Genomic DNA, 21,378 nt, shown 5'->3' on the forward strand with positions numbered 1-21,378 from the left:
CGAAGTAGTATTTATCTCCTTAGCTCTTCTAAAGCTGCCTAATCCAAATAACAATGTATATCTTGTGTGTGTTAAATATGAACATACTGGGTAGCAGGTTACTGAAAATTGAGGAAGATAGGCAAGACTCAAGAGCATTATGGACACTGTTAACAAGTTTGCCTAGGAATAATACTCAGTAAATTTTTTTCATACCCTGAAATCAGACAAATTTAGTATCAATAGACTTGAGCTCTGGATGAAATATGCCTAAAAATACCAAGGGTTTTTTTTTTTTCCTACAGATCTTATTTCAGTGAGCCTTTGTGATATGCCCAAAGCATGAATAAGCAAACATTCTAGCAGCAAAGAATTTGACAGATATGGAACTTTTGAAATATACAAAATGTCCATCATTCAGGTTTCAGCTCAAATATTACTTTCTCAGAGGTCTTCCTTGAGGTCCCATCCAGAAAACTGCTCTATTATATAATTTTATTTTCCCAATATTTTCTGATGTATCTTGTTCACTCTTCTATTGACTTGTTTTCCAACTCTAAGGCCCTGTAAAAACAGGGATTTGTATGTCTTGCTTACCACTATACTTCTAGCGGTTGCTTTTAGGTACAATCATCTGTTCAATGAATTTCTTGGAGTACATGATAAATGAAAATATACCAAATAGAAAAGTAATCCGTCTTCCATCTACACACACACACACACACACACACACACACACACACTCTCTCTCTCTCTCTCTCTCTCTCTCTCTCTCTTCCCCCACCCCTATCCCCCCACTCCCCCCCTCCCTAGCCCTCTCTCTCCATCTCTTTCTCACTTGAACTATACAGAAGGTATTCTAATTTTTTTAAGGAAAATTATCCTAAGTTACAGTGGAATATTTTGTTACCTTAAATGATCTATATTGCAGAAAAAAACATGAAAGGTTTTTCAAACTGAAAACCTTGGACAGAAAAACACCCCCAAACTACCCATAAAAAAGTATTAATCCCGCAACTTTTATCTCGGTTACAAATAATCAGATGAAACAATTTTGAACATGGTAATTTATTTTATGCAGTTGTTTAAATCCATTGTTTAAAAATTTTCAAAAGGCACTTTAAAAAACATTTAAAAATACATTTTTTCTGACTTAATGGTGATCACTTAAAATAAGCAAGTCACCAAACATTTTTAAACCATTCATAACACAATTACTTTTAAATAATTTTTAAATTCCAAAACACAAACATTCACTATATAGTACAACACACTGCTTAGCAGTAAGATTAGTTTCCCTCTAATATACTTCACGTAGATTATTAATTTGTAGGGCCCTGCAAAGTCATTCAAAACTAATATAAACTGAAACTAGAGAGGAAGGGGGTTGAAGTAGCACAATTCAATTCTACAACTAACTACTTTCTAGAGTTGGTTCCTCTAAGAAAATTGGTAAACATTCTTATTTTAATCTGTTAAATTTTTTATTTCAACTGATATATAAATGTGTCATTTTAAAATCAATAGATGTTACACTTAGCATAAAATATACCACAGTTTATCTCCCAGATTTAAGTATGTTTCTGTCAAACCTACTATAAAGAAGTAGAGAAATAGCGCAAATGAGTTTTATTTTTAAGAAGAGGGTGAGTAGGTAAGATTCAAGTAACTACCTCCTTTAATAAAGATGGAGGGTTAGTTTAAAATTGTAACTTTTTAAGTAGGGCAAGTATCCTGAGAGCCAGCAGGCATTATTTGTTTTTAGACATTTAATCCTAGGGAAACCTAAAGTTAGTAGGTATAAAATTATCAGCAAGTCATACAAATTCTAATCACCTGTAACAGCCAAATTAACCTTATGAAGGCAGCATTAAGAGTAACTAAAAGTGGTACTTATAAAGGAAATAAAGAACTTCAATAAATACAAAGGAATAGAAATTAAACAGAATAATAATCTAATGAACTGAAAATTTAAATGAAGAATAAAAGGCTAGACATGATCTCATCAATTAAATGAGGGGGTCTTTCAAGTACAACAGTGCCTCAGTCTGCTAATACAGCTTGATAGTAGGCTCAAGGAAGTGAAAAATAAACAATTATGAAAATAATCAGCAAGTTTAATGCTCAAGTCTAATTACCATATTCAAAAACATTAAAAACTGGTCAGCATTTTCTAATCTTATTACAGTGACAAAAACTCCTGAAAATTAAGGTTTTTAAAAACAAATTCTGGAACAAAAATCCTGCCTCAAACCTATGAACTTCTCACCTTTATAAGTATACTGTATTTAAAAAACATAAGACAGCAAAAGCCTTATGCTTTGAGACCACACTAAAATCATTTATCCAAATGACAAAGATCTTAAGCTAAAATGGTGAATCACCATGAAATCCTGTTTTATGTGCTTTATCAAGAACTTAGAATTATTTTGCTTCTTAGATCATATAGGATAGTCAAAATCTTGAAAGTGATGAAATTTAAATTGATGGTATGAATTAGCAAAAAACGCTTTGCATTTTATTAAATAGCACTTTGCTACTTCTATTTAAAAAGTTTTAATAACAATTGTGGCTGGCCTCAAACTTGCAATCCTCCTGCCTCAGCCTCCCCAGTTGCTGGGATTACAGGCATTCTCTGCCATGCCTGGCTAGTTGTGGATATTTCTTATGATGCTAATGATGTATGTTTTAAATGAATTACTGTGTACTAATTAGCACTAATCCTTCCTGTCCAATGGGAAATTACTAAACTTGGGAGAATTGTAGATTTTACTATAGGTCTCAATATTAGTCAGTATGGAGAAGCTAAAGTGTATTGTCAAAATCAATGATCCACAGACTCTTTAAATTATCTTTAAAGTATTTTACCTTTAATGTAGTGTCATCTTGGACTATACTCAATTCAAAATATTCTGGGTCTAAATCTTTGAAAAAATTATTTATCCGTGGAGTAGTAATCCTGAGTGTTTGAGACTATTTGCACCAGAATCATGTAGGTAGCTAGGCAGTTGTTCTCCTCCTAAGATCAGTAAGACTTGCCTACATGGTTTGTTTAAACAGAACTACTAGCTCCTGTCCTGGAATTTCTTTCTGATTTAGGAAGTCTGGGCTGGGGCCCAAGAGGGGCTGCATTTCCAACAAGTTCCCAGGTGATGCTGACTCTGCTTCTTGGAACTACACTTTGACAACCACCACTCTAGATTATCTGGTAAGAATGTAACTCCTACAGCCCGTGCTAAATATCAGAGTTTCTGGGCTTAGGGTCTTGAGACCATTTAGATAAGCTCCCAGGCAAGAGCATGAGATAAGAATCACTATGAGAATTTGGCTGGTCAGTATGACTATTACTGGCCAATATATCAGAGGTCATACCATGTATGTGAAAATGGGAATAATACTAAATGACTAACTCCAAGGCTAATACAAGTCAGAGCACATAGAATGAGTAAAAATCCAACCTCTGTTACTTACTAGCTTTGTGACAGTGAAAAAGTTAATTTTCTGAACCTCAGTTTCTTCATCTGTAATATAGGAATAACACCCAATATGTGAGGATTAACTCATGTACACAGAGTAAAGCACAGTACCTGGCACACAGTAGGCACTAGATAAATACTAGCTATTACTTATTATAAGATATATACAAAATATTTCCCTCAGTATCTGATTTGATCCCTTCCCTCATTTAATATTTATACTCTTTAAGATTACAGAACAATAAAACCTTATACTTATTGCTCCCTATTCTGAGCCAGACAGTGTTCTAAGAGCCTTACATATATTAACTTATTTAATCCTCAAAAAAAATCCTGTGAGGTAGGTAGTATTATCATTCTTAATTCACAGATGAGGAAACTGAGGCACAGAGAAATAAGTAAATTGTTCAAGGTTACAAAAATAATTAAGTGATGGAACAAGGATTTAAAACCCAGGCAGTCTTGACTCCAGAGCCCAGGATTCATTGCAGCATTCATTTCCTACAAGTGAATTTTAAGATTTTTGAATGTTCATGCTAAGCCATTTACATTTCTAGTAAAGAAAGCAGATAAGTCCATGTCCACACCATGGTAAATAGTTGTTCAAAGAACAGAATGAATGGCCTTGAAATTTTGCCAGATGGAATGAACCATCATGAAATCAACAAGAACAAATGTATTGGATTAAAAAAGGTGTTTGTTTTCACTATGTGGACATGGTACTCCATAAATAGCCACTGAAATGAACATCCTCTCAAATATACCACCCAGAGAAGTCATGGTTTTGACATGTTTTGGCACAATAAATATATGAGCCAAGCAACAGTCAATGAAGGGACAACCATGTAAATTTAGCATAATAAGAAATGTAAATCGTATGCAACATTAATAATAATCTTAATTGTTTTTTGATGGCAGTCTTGAATGGGTATTCTGCTTTGTTAGAATTATTCACTGGCAAGACAATTATCCCAAAGTAATAAGTCAGCATCAAACTTAGACTAAGTATTTGGTCTTTTAATTATATGACATTTTAGTTTGTTTAAGCACTCTGTATTTTCTAATGTTTTAAATTAACTGGTCAAAACCTGCATTCAAAATATTTTGCCAGTGTATTAGCCACCTCAGACTAAAAATGAATTTTAAAATGGCTTTAAACAAGTTATGAAAGGCACAAACAAGTTCTCATCTTAATAGGATGAGAATGAAAGGAATAATATTCATGTAGTTGGAGTTTTAAATAATCGATTGAAAACGTCAGCAATACCTGAGAATGGCACTGATACAAGAAAAGCATGCCCAAATAGCTTTAATACCCATAATTAACAATGGGTAAACCTGAAAAATATTTTAAATGCATGTTAACAGAATGATATTAATGCTTTGTAAATAAACATTAATAGTGGAGAACAGTATTTGAGAGTGGTTAAACATATTTGGTGTGGAGGGAATAGGGACCAGGTAAAAGATTAATTAGAACCAAGTATATAATATAGTCAAGGCCCATGATAACTTTGAAAATGTAATTTTATTAATGCACTTTAGGATAAGTGCCATTCTTATTCTACCTTCTTTTTGAATAAATATTGCTGATTATAAATAATCACAGCAGAATTTTCATTAGACAACTGTGTGGTGGGATTGTTTCATTTATATCACACAGCAAATGAGTATAAACAACACTGAGCAACGATATTTCCTTCTAAATTTAAGGCAGATCTGTTTAGCATTGTGTATGTTACATGGTACAGTGCAGTTTTAGCAAATTTAACTGTTTTAGTTTTTCAGTGACAATATTACACACGGTCAGGAGCAGGCAACAAAATCTCTTCTAGTTCTTCTACCTTGCCACTGTCTTAAGAAAACACATATTTTTCATATATATGTATTTATATTTATATATTACTGTATCAAAACACATTTTAACAGACTTCACAGCTCATTTAAAGCTTAAGTTTACAGTCTTTCAGTTGAAAGATTTCTATATGGAATGTTCTCATAGAATGAATTTCTCAATGGGATTTAAGGGTTCTATGTCAGAAATGCAGAAGTTCTTCACTGCAATGCTGGACATTTTACCTCGGTTCATTCACATTTTTCTTTCAAGGGTTTCCTAATTTTACTTTTGTATCTTCATTTTTGTTTTCTTGATTTATTTCCTTTAATATATTCTCAGGTAAGGCAGGTTGATATCTATATAAATAACCATATGGACGAAGATGATAAACGAGGTATTCTAATTCATACATAGTTGTAGAATCAACATAGTGGAAAGAAATTGCCAGATCAGAACAGCAACCAGGACCCTAAAAGAGCAGCAGAAACAGGTATTGTTAATCAACAGCACATATGACATTATAACACTCTTAGAGGGTATACACTAATTTAAAAGAATCCAAGCATCAAACTGGCAAGGTAAAACAGAAGTACCTAATTTTTAGACCTATAGGAAAAAACCAACAGTACTTTGAGTTCCTAATGGTTTAATACCAAACATGAAATTACCAAAGTATTTCTAACTGATACAATATTCTTTCACACTCTTCAGTGTTTCAGCAGATAAAATTATTCAAACTTCCTCAAATGAAAAGCGCAGGTATACAAAGAATTAAAACTAGATTTGTTTTCAACTTTTGCTTTTACTTCATAATTTTCTTACTGTAGTTTTTCACTTGGTTGACACTCAGATACCTCTGGAGCATTCAACAACTACAAAGCCTTGTCCATTATGGTCTGTAACCTAATACTATGTCAACCCAAATAGTATAGTATGTGAGAAGAACTTTCAAGTCAGACCTCGATTTGAATACAAATTTGAGTATACGTACTTGATCCTGGGCAACTTATGAAATCTCCAAAAGTTTCAATTTCCTTATCTGCAAAAGGTGTTTATTAAAAGGAGATCTTTTTATAGAACCTTTTGTAACCTTTTCATAGAATCTTTTGAGGCCCTCAGGTAAGCTGGTCAAATTTAAACTTTATTCGATTACATAATTCTCATTAATTCCTAATAGGGTTGGTGAACAGGTTTAATTCCAGCACCAGTCTTTTTTTTTTTTTTTTTTTAACACAATATCAATCTCAATCTAGGATAGGAATTGGTATCTGAAGAATTAAAAAAAAAAAACACGATTTGATGTTTCTGTCAGGGTAGCAAATTCCTAGAGAAGGTTCATGCTGATCTATTCGATTAAACATTTAATCTATTTTGCTCATTATCCCAGATGTGAAACACCTATAAAAACTTAAACATAGTGTATATATATATATATAATACAATTACATAGTAATATTAATATACCTATATAAGCTTTAGACTATGATTTCCACTTATTTTAACTCTTAAAAAGGAAGACAGGATATAAGGATATATTATGGTTATAAAATAATCACAATTATGTTGTCCTTTTGCTATTATAACGTATGTACCGATTATCAGATATACTTAGTAATACTAATACACATTTTGGTGTATTAGATGCTTTATAAAGTTTTTAAATTTTAGAATGTTTTTTAATGGGAAATGGGGCAGAAATATGGAAGGTCAAGTAATCTTGAAATGGTCAGAATATGTTAAGAGATCTGTTTTTCCAAAGAAAAATGGATTATCAAAAAGCATATCAGGATACCTACTTTACAATCTAAGAAATTGTTGTAGCTAGAATAAGCAATAAAATGCTAGCATAAAATTACAATAGTCTCATTACATAGAAATGAATCTTAAAATTCATTTATTAACATAGAATTTTACCTCAACAATGGAATATTTATTTTAACATACCCACCCTGATCCACTTCTTTTGGTACACATCCTATTAATCACTGAGGAGCTCCTTAGCAGTACAATGGGAAAGACGTTTTTAAAAAAAATAATGGTGGTTTGCAACACTACCTAAATTATTACCCGGTTAGTCAAGTTACTTAACTTTCCTGAACTTCAGTTTTGTCACCTATTAAATACAACATCATTTTAAGGATTAGATGCCACGTCTGTATAATACAAACAAAGGTGGTTGACAGCAGCAGCAGCAGTAGTGATTTACCTTAAAATTTCCTTTTAAAGCTAGTTATGTTAAGCTTGGGCCAGATGCTTTAGGCCAGAGTTTCTTAACCTTGGCAATGAGTTTTGTACCAGATAATTCTTTGTTGGGGGATGGGACTGTTCTGTACATTGTGAACAGTTAAAAATCTAATGGATTTCTACTTACTAGGTTGAAATAGCAACTTCCCTTCTAGTTTTAATATATATTTTTAATATATCTTTTTTTAGTTGTAGATAGACACAATACCTTTGTTTATTTTTGTGTGGTGTTGAGGTTCAAACCCAGTGCCTCACATGTGTGAGACAAGTGCTCTACCGCTATGCTACCACTCCAGCCCAACCTCCTAGTTTTAACAACCAAAAGTTTCCAGACCTTATCAAACACCCACTGAGTATCAAAATTGCTCCTGGTTGAAAGCCATTATTCTAGATAATGATTTGAAAGCACTGGCTTGTGAAGAAGAGAGTGGTATCATGAAGTGAATTGTTAGTATGTAGGGGCCAGACAGAAGAAGGCATAGGGAACTAACAACAGAATCGAGTATAAAAGCTAGGTTTCATGATTCCTAGCATATTCACTTGTTCAATGCAGCATATTTTACAACCGTGGAAAACTAGAATAACCAACATGAATATCCAATGGACAAATTGCTGTATGTTCATAGATTACTACACAGCAGTTTAAATTAATGAAGCTAATGCATGTATTAATGTATCTCAATGTGTGAATTGGGAAATTGGTAGAAAATGCAGATGGTATAATTCTATTTATTTTAAAAAAATATTTAGGGATACATAAGTATGTATGAAAAACAAAAACATGCATGGTAATGAGTAATATCAAATTCATGATAGTGTTTGATTCTGTAGAAAGTGGAATGGGAACTAAGGAGGATATTAAATAAGCCTCAACTGTAACACTTTTTTTCTTTGAAAAGATCTGAAGCAAATATGGCAAAAGATTAGTATTTATTAAAGTTAGATGATGAATATAGTTATCGTTATTCTGAAATGTTTGTAAATTTAAAATATTTTACAATCTAGATAAAATTCTCAGGAATGTAAGCTAAGGTACAAATGAAGAAATTGAGGTTCAGATTTTAGCCAAATTCTGTCCATTCAATGTCATTTAAGTCTTAAATAGGAGAGAATTTGAACCTCAGTCTTTCTGAACCTCAGTCTTTTCATATGTTGTTTCTGAGGAATAGAAGGATCTTTAACCAGGGGCTGGGGTTGTGGCTCAATGGTAGAGCACTCACCTAGCAAGTGTGAGGTACTGGGTTTGATCCTCAGCACCACATTAAAAAATAAACAAAATAAAGGTAGTTAAAAAAAAATGTTCTTTAACCAGATCATCTCAATCTACTCTCTAGAATCACTCAGGTTTTTCTTCAAAAGTTATATCGGGCCAGTTGTGAGAGTGCATGCCTATAATCCCAGTGACCTGAGAGGCTGAGGCAAGAAGACTGAGGCCAGCGTGGGTAACTTATCGAGACTGTCTCAAAATTTGAAGAAAAAAAAAAGCAGCGGGGGTGGGGGATGTAGTTTTTAGTGATAGATACCTCCTAGGTTCAATTCTCAGTACTAATAAAAAATTACCCCTTAGGATTTCCTTAATCATCATCCAACAAAGAGTATATCATCCACTATAGGTCATTCTTCACTTTCTTAACTGGCTTTTTTTTACCCCTATTACTTCCCACCACCTAAAAACATATCTTTACTAGTCTCCCTGTTCATTATGTATCTCTTCATCTAAAATGTATTTATAGATATTTGTTGAATGACTGTGGCTGATGCCCGTTCTCATCTGCTTTGTTAAACTGCCATAGGAAGAGTTCTAGTTGTTGGTACTAAAAAAATCTACACATATTAGCTAGTTTTTTTTTAAGTTAACAAAAGTCCATCAGTCTCAAATATTTATAAATATCAAAATTTCTAAACTTACCTCTACAGGAGGATAGTAGTTATAATTCCAGTACCAAAAGGTTTTGGGTAGATAACCTTTGATTAAGTGGTGTTCTGGTACAAAGGGATGAAAAGTTTCTTTTCCAGTGGTATCTCTGGAATCTCCAGCTTCTACGTTTATGATTTCCATGCATTTTCCCAGGGCTAAGTCTTCAATGGAGGAACTATGTGTACATTTCTCTGTTTTAAATGCATCAACAAATCTCTTCAAGGCTTCTTTGCTTAGTACGTATCCTGCTCCCCCACTCATGTAACCCTGCTTTACATAGGGCTTAAATCTTCTCCCAAAGTAAATAGGTTCTTTAGGGTCATAATTTGAAAGCAGCCATCTCAAATTGTCTAGTATGACATATGTATCATCATCTGCTTTCAGAAACCAATCAGCATCTTCTAAATAATGGTCATGAACATACTGAAAAGCTTTAATTGTTTTCCAGTAGAGTTGATCTCTGCCTTCTTTGGTTTTTAATCCCACAGTAGGAAAGTCTTTATTTTCTTCTGAACTCATAAACAACACTTTATTACAACGTTGAGCCCATGTAGCTTTGACATGTTTGGCCTTTTTCTCTAGATTCTGAGGGCCTGTCATAACCCAACAAAGAATTTTAACTTTCTGAAAGAGGTTTTCAGCGATGTCTGTGTTCTCATCTATTAAACAAACATTTTTAAAAGTTACACTTAGACTGATGCAAAATCCAAATTATGATGAAGTAAAACATTTCTTAAACAATTTCAAAAAACTATCCATCCATTAGTAATTTAGATGAAAGAAAACGACCTACTGTGAACTACATTCTGATTTATTGGTTTTATGTCAGTTTCATCCAAGGAGTTCACTAGACTCACTAGGACCTTAATTCTTACTACTCAAACTGTAATTCACTGACCAAAAGTATCAGCATCACCTGGGGGGTTTCTTAGAAATGCAGAGTTTCAGCCTTCACATCAAACATACTGAATCAGACTCTGAATTTTAACAAGTTCTGGTGATTCAGATGAACATTAAATACTACCTTAAATAGTCTCTGCTTGGTACTTTATACTATAAAGAGGACTTCAGCTCTTTTTTAGCACAACATTCACAGGAATTTCACACTGCTCTGAATGAGCTTCTCAAGGGCAGAAAAAACATGCTGCTGAAGTGACAGTTCATTTTTGAAGGTCCACTGTTATCAACTGTCCACAGGAACCCTGAGGTGGCCCTAAAACATCTCATGATTACACCTGTTTAACTTAGCAAAGGAGTTAATGTATGGCTGTGTTTACTTCTGATTGTTCTATACATACCTCATTCAAAAATGCAAATCCGCCATTCAAAAACAAAACAGAACAAGGGGTACAGGATTTCCAAGATTGTCTAGAGCAGTGTTTTTTTTTCTTTTTTTCCCAGGGCCTTGTGTATTCAAGACAAGCACTTTACCAACTGAGCTATATCCCAGCCTTAGAGCAGTGTTTTTTAAACTATTGCAAAGAAATAAGGTGCTTCTTTAATCAAGGAAGGCTTGCTACCAAAAAAGGAGGAAAAAGAAAAAAAGGTATTCAATTAAGTAGAGAGCTTAAGTACTTAAATCTGGGTGCAAGCTTCTTATTTGGTTGTTAGACCAGCACCACATTGTAAGAAGCACTGGTTTAGTCTTGAGGAAGAGCCCAATTATGATTCTAGACTAGCACTTCTCAAATGATTTGTGGTGAAGGACCAATTTTTATTTCTAATCATTACAGACTTTTAAAAAGAAAATTAAAAAATCATTAGAAAATGTGAACTAAAGAAATATAAAACATAAGCCTTAATTCTTTATTTTTAGATTCGGACAAAATACTTTGTCAGAATTATCATAAAGTTTGTCTACTCCCAACTTCAACACTTATTTAGTTGCAGACCAGCATGAGTATACAAAATACACTTTTGAGTAGAAATGTTTTAGGGTGGTTATTATAAAGAAGCATACTTTTAAAGTTAAGGTTAAACATTGTGTTATAAAACTTCAGTCCTGTGAAAAATTTACATTAAGGGTAGGTATAATTTGCTAGTTAACTGAGAGAACAGAAGAAATGGCTGGGTGGGGCATGAACATGTATTCTCATGGTCCTCTGAAGATTAAGAATTCACAATCCAAAAGGATAAAAGCAGGAAAAAAAAATTCCACTATTTTTAGTAAGAAAGCATTCACTGCTCAAATACCCAAGAAACCCAATCTCTAAGCTATACAGACATCTAAACACTGAATGGACACAGGAAATGGTATAGGTGGGAGTCACTGCTCTGTCTTATTTAGGAAAAGACAGCTTTCTCCCCACTTTTAGACCTAGCAGATATTCTCATTCTTTTAATTATTCATTAAGTACTTTGTACCAGGCATGTACTAGCCTAGGAGATGAAGGTGAGTAAAACATACTTCCTGCCACATAAAAATTCAGTTTAACAGTGGAGATTGACATGTGAAGAAATAACTGCTACATACTAAGAGAATATATGTACAAAGGTTCCATGGGCTGAAGGAAAAGAAAGTAGTAGATGATAAATCCTATAGAGCAATGACATAAGAACTTGGGATAACATAGAAAATAGAACTTAAAATGAGTAGAACTCGTCAAAAGAAAGAACAAAAGATATGGGAAAGTTCAGTTAAGTGCAATTATGTGAATATAGCTAAAGGCTTGAATTAGGGAAAATGTACCATGGACTGAGGGGAAGAAATATCTAAAATTACATTAGAATTTAGTCACAAATGGAATTGATTGGTACATAAAGTAGGTACCATGAGTTCATAGTTTCTGTTGCAGGCAGATGGTAATATAGGAAAAACAAGTTTTAGGAGAGAAGAAAAAGAAAAGGAGTTAAATTTTTAGCATAACATGTACTGTGTAGGCCACTGGGTGGAACAAAAGGTATCAAAAAATGCACCTGCAGTGAGGCATAATATAACCTACAGGTAGCAGGGAAGTCTGACTCAAATTAATGATCTGAGACAGATATGCCACAGAACAAGTACATAGTGACCAAAATGCTCTATAATAAGAACACAGAGGGCTAGTCAGAGCTCAATCATTGTTATATAAACATTCATGTAACATGACAATTTGTTCATTGTATGCATGGTTGATAAAACAACTGGGCTATGATACCTCCACCTTTGATACCTGCATGAAAGGAAGGGAAGAATTAATTTACTACTGGAAAGAAAGAAACAACTCAAAGTGTCTGGAAGTGGGCTGAAAGTAAACACTATAAGGAACAGGTGGAAATTAAAATCATGAAAGTTGACAATATTTCACATACAAAGGAAATACCGAAGATAGAAATGTGCAGAAAAACAACATTAAGTGGAACATGGAAGACTCAACTGAAAATATCTGCTTAAAGAGACCAGGAGAAAAATGAAGTCATTGTAACACATCCTTTGTACTTTTACTTCCCTGTTTTTTTTTTTCTCAAAAGGATAGAAGATCACTTATATAAACTTCAATTTTCAATTTGTATCAGTAGTTAATATGTAAATATCATTCTATATTTACATTAAACATATGTAACACTTCATACTATAAGATATAACCTTGAGTTTTGCTAGAAAAACAAGACTCAGCATAAACCACGAGCAAAACAAAAGAACAGCAAAACCCACATATACAGATGAACCATGATAACAAAATTGAGCCTAAAGAAAAACTTTCTAAAACTTGGTCCTTTTTCCAAATCATGGTTTCTGAACCATTTTTACTGAAAAATAAACTTAAAATAACTTATTTCCTAAATAAATATGGGCTTTAGCAATTCCTTCTCATTAGGCAAATAAAATTTTGTTTTAATACCTGGAATAATCCATAGTGATATAACAAAATTCATATAGATAAATTTCTCAACACTCAATGCTTAGACTAATATACTCCTTAATAACATAAACCATACCTTTATGTTGGCTAGAATCTGCATTGAAGTTCATTTGTCCTTGCAGATGATTCTGTCCATTATCGTCAGAATGCCTAGCATGAGGATCATTATGAAGAATATTGGGCTGTGTGTCACCCTGTTCTCCCAACAAAATACTAAATAGCTGAGAGCATAAAAAAAACCCTATTACTGATCCACAGAGGAAAATTAAAAAATTCAACCAAGATTTAGAGGCCATTTCCCGAAAGTGTATTTCTGGAGGGGGAAAAAAAAAAAGGTGTTATAAAAGTATAAAGCAATGTACATAAGAATAAAAAGTCTGATGTTTACAGTAATCATGGAAAGTTAATTCCTTTCATACAGAAAAAATACTCTAACAGTATTTAACTTATCTGACTTTACCACCTTATTTGCTGCTATAACAGCATATTATAGACAATTAAATAAAACACATGGGTAATAAGTTGAATAACCATTGTTGGCTTGGATGATTGTCAGTATTTGCACACAGAATTTCCCATTCTTCCCACCAGGATCCTTCATGAACCCAAGACTGCTTGCCATGATCTTTTACTTCTTTAGTTGTCAATAACTCAATAGTACTTAAAATCTACCTTTCTTTTATAGCAATCACAAGCTACTCTATTCTCCAACTCAGGGGTTAACAAACTTTTTCTGTAAAGGACTAGAAATTAAACTTCAGGCTTCCAGGGTCACATATTGTCTAGAGCATCTCATTCTTTCTAAACAACTCTTTAAAAATGTAAAAGTAGCCAGGCATGGTGGATGCCTAGAGGCTGAGGCAGGAGGATCGCCAATTCAAAGCCAGTCTCAGCAACTCAGCAAGGCCCTAAGTAACTCAAAGAGACTCTGTCTCTAAATAAAATACAAAATAGGGCTAGGGATGTGGCTCAGTGGTCAAGTGCCCCTGAATTCAATCCCTGCCCCCCATACCAAAATGTCAAAGTAATTTAGTCTGTGAAGGGGCTAGCCTCATATCTGCTTTTGTAAAGAAAGTTTTATGTGAACATATCCATACCCATTCATTTGTGTGCTGGTTCTGATTGCTTTTGTACTCTTACTCCAAGTTAGAGCTGAGTAGTTCTAAAAAGATAGTATGGCCCACAAAGCCTTACCTGACTCTTTATGAAAAAAGAGGCTCCAGCTGTAATTAATACCCCAACTTCATGATATTGGAGTAACTACACCATGCTCTTACCATCTCTCTCTGCTATCCCACTGGACTGCAAGATCCTGGATCATATCTATCTATTACAAGATTAACTAGGATGCTTGGAACACAGTTGCTGCTCAAAAAATACCTAAAAAAACTCTCCCACAAAATATATGGCCCCTTTAAGCATTCATACATTATGAAATTATAAATTCCTCTAAATTGCTATTAGAATGGTCCTAGATGTATAGTTTCTAATTCTCCAAGATAATTTAAACAGTAAGTTTGCTAAGCATTTACCATATGCCAGGTACTGTCCATACATAATTTCGTTTTCATTCTCACTATGCCTATTTCACAGATGAGGTAACAGAATTTTTTAAAAGTTAAATAACTAATATATGTTGGCACAATCAAGAAGAGCCACAATTTAAACCCAGATCTGACTGCTTAAGAAAAGTCAGTGCTCTTTCCATTACATTTCTCAACGTCTACACCCAATCACCACTCACACCGAAGGACAAAGGACATATACAATAAAGACCAAAGTTTGGGAGATAAGCCTCCCAATCAAAATTACCTTTAAATATGAAACCAAGATGTACAAACTAAGATTATCAATATAACGACAAATATCAAACAATTTCACATGGTTATATTTCAAGAATATATATTATTATATATAATTATTAAATATATATTTTATATATATTATATTTCCAGAGTGGCTTTCAGACCAAACATCAAAGCACAATCAGAAAAATCTACTCAAAATATAGAAGTTTGAAGACACTTAAGATATCAATGCAGTGAGAATTTCTGGTCCAAGATCTGTAAGAAAGGAGAAGTCGAGAGGTGAACCAGATATTTGGCACAGTTCTACTCCTCAAGACAATTATATCTGTCCCTCAGTATCTACAGACTTTGATTCCAGAACTCCCTAGAGACACACACACAAAAAATCCACAGATGCTTAAGTTCCTTATTTAAAATGGCAAAGTATTTGCAAATAACCTATATAAATTCTGTCACATACTTTAACTCTAGATTATTTGTAATACCTAATACAATAAGTGCTCTATAAATAACTGTTATACTGCAGAAATTGTTATTTGGGAATTTAGGGGAAAAGGACAAGAAGAAAGCCTATATATGCTCAATACATATGCTATATTTTTCTCCAAAGAATTTTTAATACACAGGTGGTTGAATCCATAGATGTGGAACCTGTAGATTTGGAGGGTTGTCTGTACTGATTCTGAAAGAGAAAATAGTAGAGAGAAAATGAAGCTAAGAAAAATCAAAGCTCAAAGTCTGTCTTCTAGGAGGTCCTGGAAAACAATGCTTGATGTTATATATAATTTGATTTAATTTTAAAATGTTTTGTGATGCCATACTCTTACTCTTCTGCCCTCTCAGCATACGCTGGCTTCTCCTTGCTACTTTTACCTCACCCTCTTCCAATTTCAAGGACACCTGCCTTAATGACTAAGTATCTGTAAGCTACTTTTCTTTCCTGATCCTAGGATATCTCGGATAAGTAGAATGTACCCTCAAAGCCCACTCAGATTTCTAACAAAATCATGTGTACCTCTTCAGATTTTTAACAAATCTGAAACAGTACTGCAGCAGAACAGACTAGAAGATGACATTGCTTAACTATGCTGCAATTCTGGGGGCTTCGAATTTCAACTGAATTGGGTGGAGAGAAGTTATTTATGCCAAATGCTTTCCAAATCTGATGCATCAGCAGAATCACTTGAACATTTTAAAAAATACAGATTTCTAGGCTTAGCATTTGAGATTTTAGATGCAAAAAAGTGCTAACACAACTAAAATTTGTTTTTAAAGAGAGCTCTGTTATTTATTGTAAAGAAAAAATTTCAATAAATAGAGAAATGCATGAAAGAAGAAATCACCCAAATCTTATCACCCAGAAGAAACTATTAGCATTTGGTGAATATCATTACAGATCTTTCCTTCTGTGAATAACAGGGTCATAGAAGAGGTAACTATAAATTTGTGTGCTGTACTAAGAGCTTTACATGAATAAAGCAGGTAATATTATTCCCATTTTACAGATGTAACTCAGAGATCAGAAACATTCCACAGACACACTATGAGTCAAGAATTCCAAGTCTTAACCACATTTAAGTTATAATTTACAGAACTGGAAATAGTCATGTTATTTTAAGATTTAACATATAAATTAGAGCTATCTGAATATAGGAAGACACTGAAATGAAAAGAACATTTAAAGTATGACCCTCTCTTCTCCAAATGATCCCTTTTAAGATTAGAAAAAGAAAATTGTGAAAAACACAAAGCAGTTGGAGGCCCTTTATTTAATTACATATTTCCATTTTAGACAGTATCTCTGGGTTTCTTGACGTATGAAATATGGAAATCAGTATGCACACACAGTTTTTGTGAATTATTTTTGTTTGGTAAAAATTTATTAATTGTAATTTCATGACTGCTTAATCTTAGACCCATTAAACTGGATTTCAGCTCACTAACAGTAATTATATTACAGCTCCTCTAAATTTTGAGTTTTTCATTCATGTTACATTTTTTTGAGGGCTGGATTTCAGCAAGCAGTTCTTTTATCAGTGCTAACTGGTGCTACACTGAAATTCTTGCATGTCTAGAATGTCTGCTATTATCTTCGTATGCAAAGCACAACTTGACCATGTACAAATATTATTCTCCTTAGAACTTTATAGATATTAGATATTATTCAATAGTCTTCTTACATAGGCACTAGAGAAGTTTGAGGACTGATTTTTTTTTTAATTCTTGTAGATACAGACATATCTTGTTTTACTGTTCTTTGATTTACTGTGCCTCAGAAATAGTTTTTTAACAGATGGAAGAGTTGTGACAATCCTCTATCAAGCAAGTATTTCTCCAAATAGCTCCTGATCCCTTTATGTTTCTGCCAAAATTTGGTAATTTCCCCAACATTTCAAACTTACTGAATCTTTTATGCTGCTTTGTGACCTTTGTCTGTATTATTATTTGGAGGCATCATGAATTGCACCCAAGTAAGACTACTTAAGTTTTGTGTTCTAATTGCTCCACCAACTATCTATTCCCCATCTCTCTTCCTGTCTTGTGCCTCTCTACTCCCTTAGGACACAACAATATTGAAGTTCAAGTCAGTTCATAATCCTACAATGGCCTATAAATGTTCAAGTGAAAGACTGATTTATACATTTTTTATTTTAAATCAAAAGCTTGATCAAAGTCAAAGAAAACTTCTTAAAGGAAATTAAAAGTGCTATTCCAGTGTACACACAAATGATAAGAGAATGAAACAGTTTTACTGTTAATATGAAAAGTTTCAGTGGTCTGGAGGACAGATCCACTGGAATACTCCAACAGGCCAAAGCCTAAGCCAAAGTGAGGGTCTAACTCTCTTCACTTCTATGAAGGTTGAGAGGTAAGGAAGCTATAAAAGAAAAATATGAAGCTAGAAGTTGATTCATGAGGTTTAGCAAAAGAAAAGTGCAAAGTGAAGCACAAAGTGCTAATGTAGAAACCACTGTGAGTTACCCAAGATCTAGTGCAGATCATTAGATGAAGTTGACTGCACCAGATCTCCAAGTAGACGAAAGAGCCTTATGTTGGAAAAAGATACCAAAGAGGAAGCTCATAGCTAAAGAAAATTCATAGCTAAAAGCTTTAAAAGACAGGTTCTCTTGTTAGGAGCAGCTAGTGACCTTAAGCTGAAGTCAATGCTTATTTATCATTTAGAAAATCCTAAGGCCCTTAAGAATTACATTAAAACTACTCTGCCTTAGCTCTATAAATGGAACAACAAAGCCTGGATGAGGACACATCTATTTACAATAAGGCTTACTGAGTATTTTAAGGGCACTGCTGATATCTACTGCTAAAAAAAAAAAAAAAAAAAAAAAAAATTCGTTCAAAATATTACTGCTCACTGATAATGCATCCAGTCACTGTAAGAAGCCCGATGGTGGCCTCTTAATAATATTGTATCCATTATTAATGTTGTTTTCATGCCTAACACAACCACCATTCTGTAGCCCATGGAACAAATGAGTTATTTCAAGTCTTATTAAGAAATACATTTCATAAGGTTGTCTGCCATACTGATTCCTCTGGTTTGGACAAAGGCAAATGAAAATCTTCTAGAAAGGGTTCACCCATTCTAGAATGCCACTAAAAACATTTTTGATTCATGGGAAGTCAAAATGTCAATATCAATAGGAATTTGGAAGCTAGCTGATTCCAATCCTCATGAATGACTGAGGGGTTCAAGACTTCAGTGGAGGAAGTAACTACAGATGTTGAGTTTAAGAATGTGACTGAATTGTGGAATTTCATGATAAAAATATAATGAATGAGCAGTTGCTTCTTACAGATGAGCAAAGAGGTTTCTTGATATAGACATGACAACAAATGAATGATAATTTCACATAAACTTAGCTGATAAAGCAGTGGCAGGGTATGAGAGGACCCCTCTTTTTAAAATTGTTATCAGCAGCTGGTATGCTACAGAAAAATCTTTTATGAAAGAAAGAATCCAGTGATGTAGTAATCTTCATTGTTTTGTTTTCAGAAATTATCACAGCCACCCCAATTTTTAGCAACCACCATCCTCATCCATGAGCACCCACTGACACGGAGGCAAGACCACCAGCAAAATTATTGATTCATGAAGGGTTCAGGTAACTGCTGACATTGTTGAGCAAAATTTTTAAATTAAGGTGCATACATTTTGGTCTTTTAGACATAATGCTATTATTTACTTATAGTATTGTGGACACATACTTTACATACATCAGAGAACCAATTTTTTTTTTTTTTTCTAACTGGCTTTACTGTGACATTTCCTCTATCAAGTTGGTCTGGAACTGCACTCATGGTATCTTTAAGGTGTGCCTTTTGAATCTTCTTTTATGCTTGGTTTTCAGTCACTTTATCAAATCACCAATACTCTCTAAAGACTTTAACACCCTTAACCAAGAAAGCAAGTCTTTGCACAATTTTTAGGCTGAGAAAGTCATGGCAATTCCTAATAAAGTCCTTAAAATCCTCTTTTATTTTCCTTTTAATTTTTTATTTAGTGCTTTATTCCATATTTTACCAAGGCAAAATACCTAGTACTTATAATTTTGTTCTGGATTGTGATTTTCATTTGTTGCACCTACATATTCAAAGTATACTTCTCTCTTCAAACTACATTAAAATGAGCTGTGATTTTTATTTTTCTAACACTTCCTGGTAAAACTGGGATGACTCCTATATAATATTGCACAGTTTAAAGGTTTAAAATACAGTACACGTGAGGTACCATGTTAGAAACTTAACATCTTCTCTGATCCTCACAGCAACCTAAAAATTTGATAGCAGTATCCCTATTACAAATGAGAAAAATGAATATCAGACCTGAACCACAAAAGGCAGGGTGGGGGCAGGGGAATGAATGACATACAGATTGAATATAAAATTAAAACTGTCCCCACTTGCAGAATACATGATTATGAAAAAAAAATCTAGAGATCTATGGAAAAAAAATGTCTAGTTGGGTGTGGTGGTGCATACCTGCTGTAATCCCAGCAACTTGGGAGGCTGAACCAGGAGGAGGGCAAGTTTGAGGCCAGCCTCAACAAATTTGTGAGGCCCTAAGCAAGCAACTTAGCAGGACCTTGTCTCCAAAAGGCCCAGGGCTGTAGCTCAGGGGTAAAATGCCACTAGGTTCAATCCCCAATACCCTGCTGCAGCATCCCCACCCCTGCACACACACACACACACACACACACACACACACACACACACACAATCCTAGAATAAGTGAATTCAACAAGGTCACAAGATACAATACAAACATATCAAAATCAACTGCATTTCTGTATGCTAATGATGAACATGTAGACACCAAAGACAAGTAGTTAAAAAAAAACTCCCTTTATATATACATTATATCAATATTAATAGGAATTTGGACATCAAATTGCTCAAAAAATGTGTATAGCTAACAAAAAATGTTCAAGACTTCTATAATAAAAGTCAAATGATGCTGATGAAAAAAAATAAGTCCTAAACAGACATACCATGTTCATGGGTTAAAAAAAAAAAAAAGATGTCAAGTTTCCCTAAAATGATATGCAAGGTTAATGCAATTCCTATGAATGTTCCAACAAACTATCTTGTAGACATATACAATATTATTTTATAATTCTTACATTAAAGCAAATGAACCAGAATAGCTATAATTTTGAGTCAGTCTACATAAGTTCAAGACACACAGCTACCATAATTTAAAAGTATATAGTACCAGCAGAGGGCATGGATCAATGCAACAGAAGAGAAAACCCAGAAACAGACCCACGTAAAAATGCTCAACTGATTTTTGACAAAGGTCCATAAACAAATGAATGAAGAGGCAGAACATTTTTTTCAATACTAGGCCAAAAACAAAACAACAAAATAAAAACATCCAAATAAGAAACCTGAACCTAAGTCTTATCTCTTAGATAAAAATTGATTCAAAATGGATTACAGGTTTAAGTGCTAAAACATGCAAGTATAAAACATTTAGGGTTAAAAAAAATCCTTAGGATCTAAAGCTAGAAAAAGAGTTCTTAGACTTCATATCAAACATAGTCAGTCACATACAGCAATGTCTTTAATCTCAGTGACTTGGGAGGCTAGAACAGGAGGATTCTAAGTTTGAGACCTGCCTCAGCAACTTAGCAAGACCCTGTCTCAAAAAGGATGAGGATGTGGCTCAGTGGTTAAGCACCCCTCAGTTCAATCCCTGGTAACCCCCCTTGCCACCCAAACAAAGAGCACAATTCATAAAAAGAAAAAACTA

General features: G+C 33.8%; 1 protein-coding gene across 3 annotated transcripts in view; it reads right to left on the reverse strand.

Annotated features, from left to right (window-relative positions):
- Nucleotides 1–1,037: 1,037 nt before the first annotated feature.
- C1GALT1 (core 1 synthase, glycoprotein-N-acetylgalactosamine 3-beta-galactosyltransferase 1) overlaps nucleotides 1,038–21,378 on the reverse strand; it is a 33,627-nt gene continuing 13,286 nt past the window's right edge. For 2 of the 3 annotated variants that reach the window (XM_081286557.1, XM_081286558.1), the window contains exons 2-4: nucleotides 13,373–13,609; nucleotides 9,446–10,113; nucleotides 1,038–5,761 (exon numbers count right to left, since the gene is read on the reverse strand). In XM_081286557.1, the coding sequence (XP_081142683.1) occupies nucleotides 5,558–5,761; nucleotides 9,446–10,113; nucleotides 13,373–13,609 (1,109 nt within the window). In that variant the 3' untranslated portion in view covers nucleotides 1,038–5,557. The remainder of the gene's footprint in view (nucleotides 5,762–9,445; nucleotides 10,114–13,372; nucleotides 13,610–21,378) is intronic. The other variant, XM_081286559.1, reaches the window with a different exon arrangement.

This window comes from Spermophilus citellus (genome assembly GCF_964194105.1).
Source record: "Spermophilus citellus genome assembly, chromosome: 3".
NCBI lineage: Eukaryota > Metazoa > Chordata > Mammalia > Rodentia > Sciuridae > Spermophilus > Spermophilus citellus.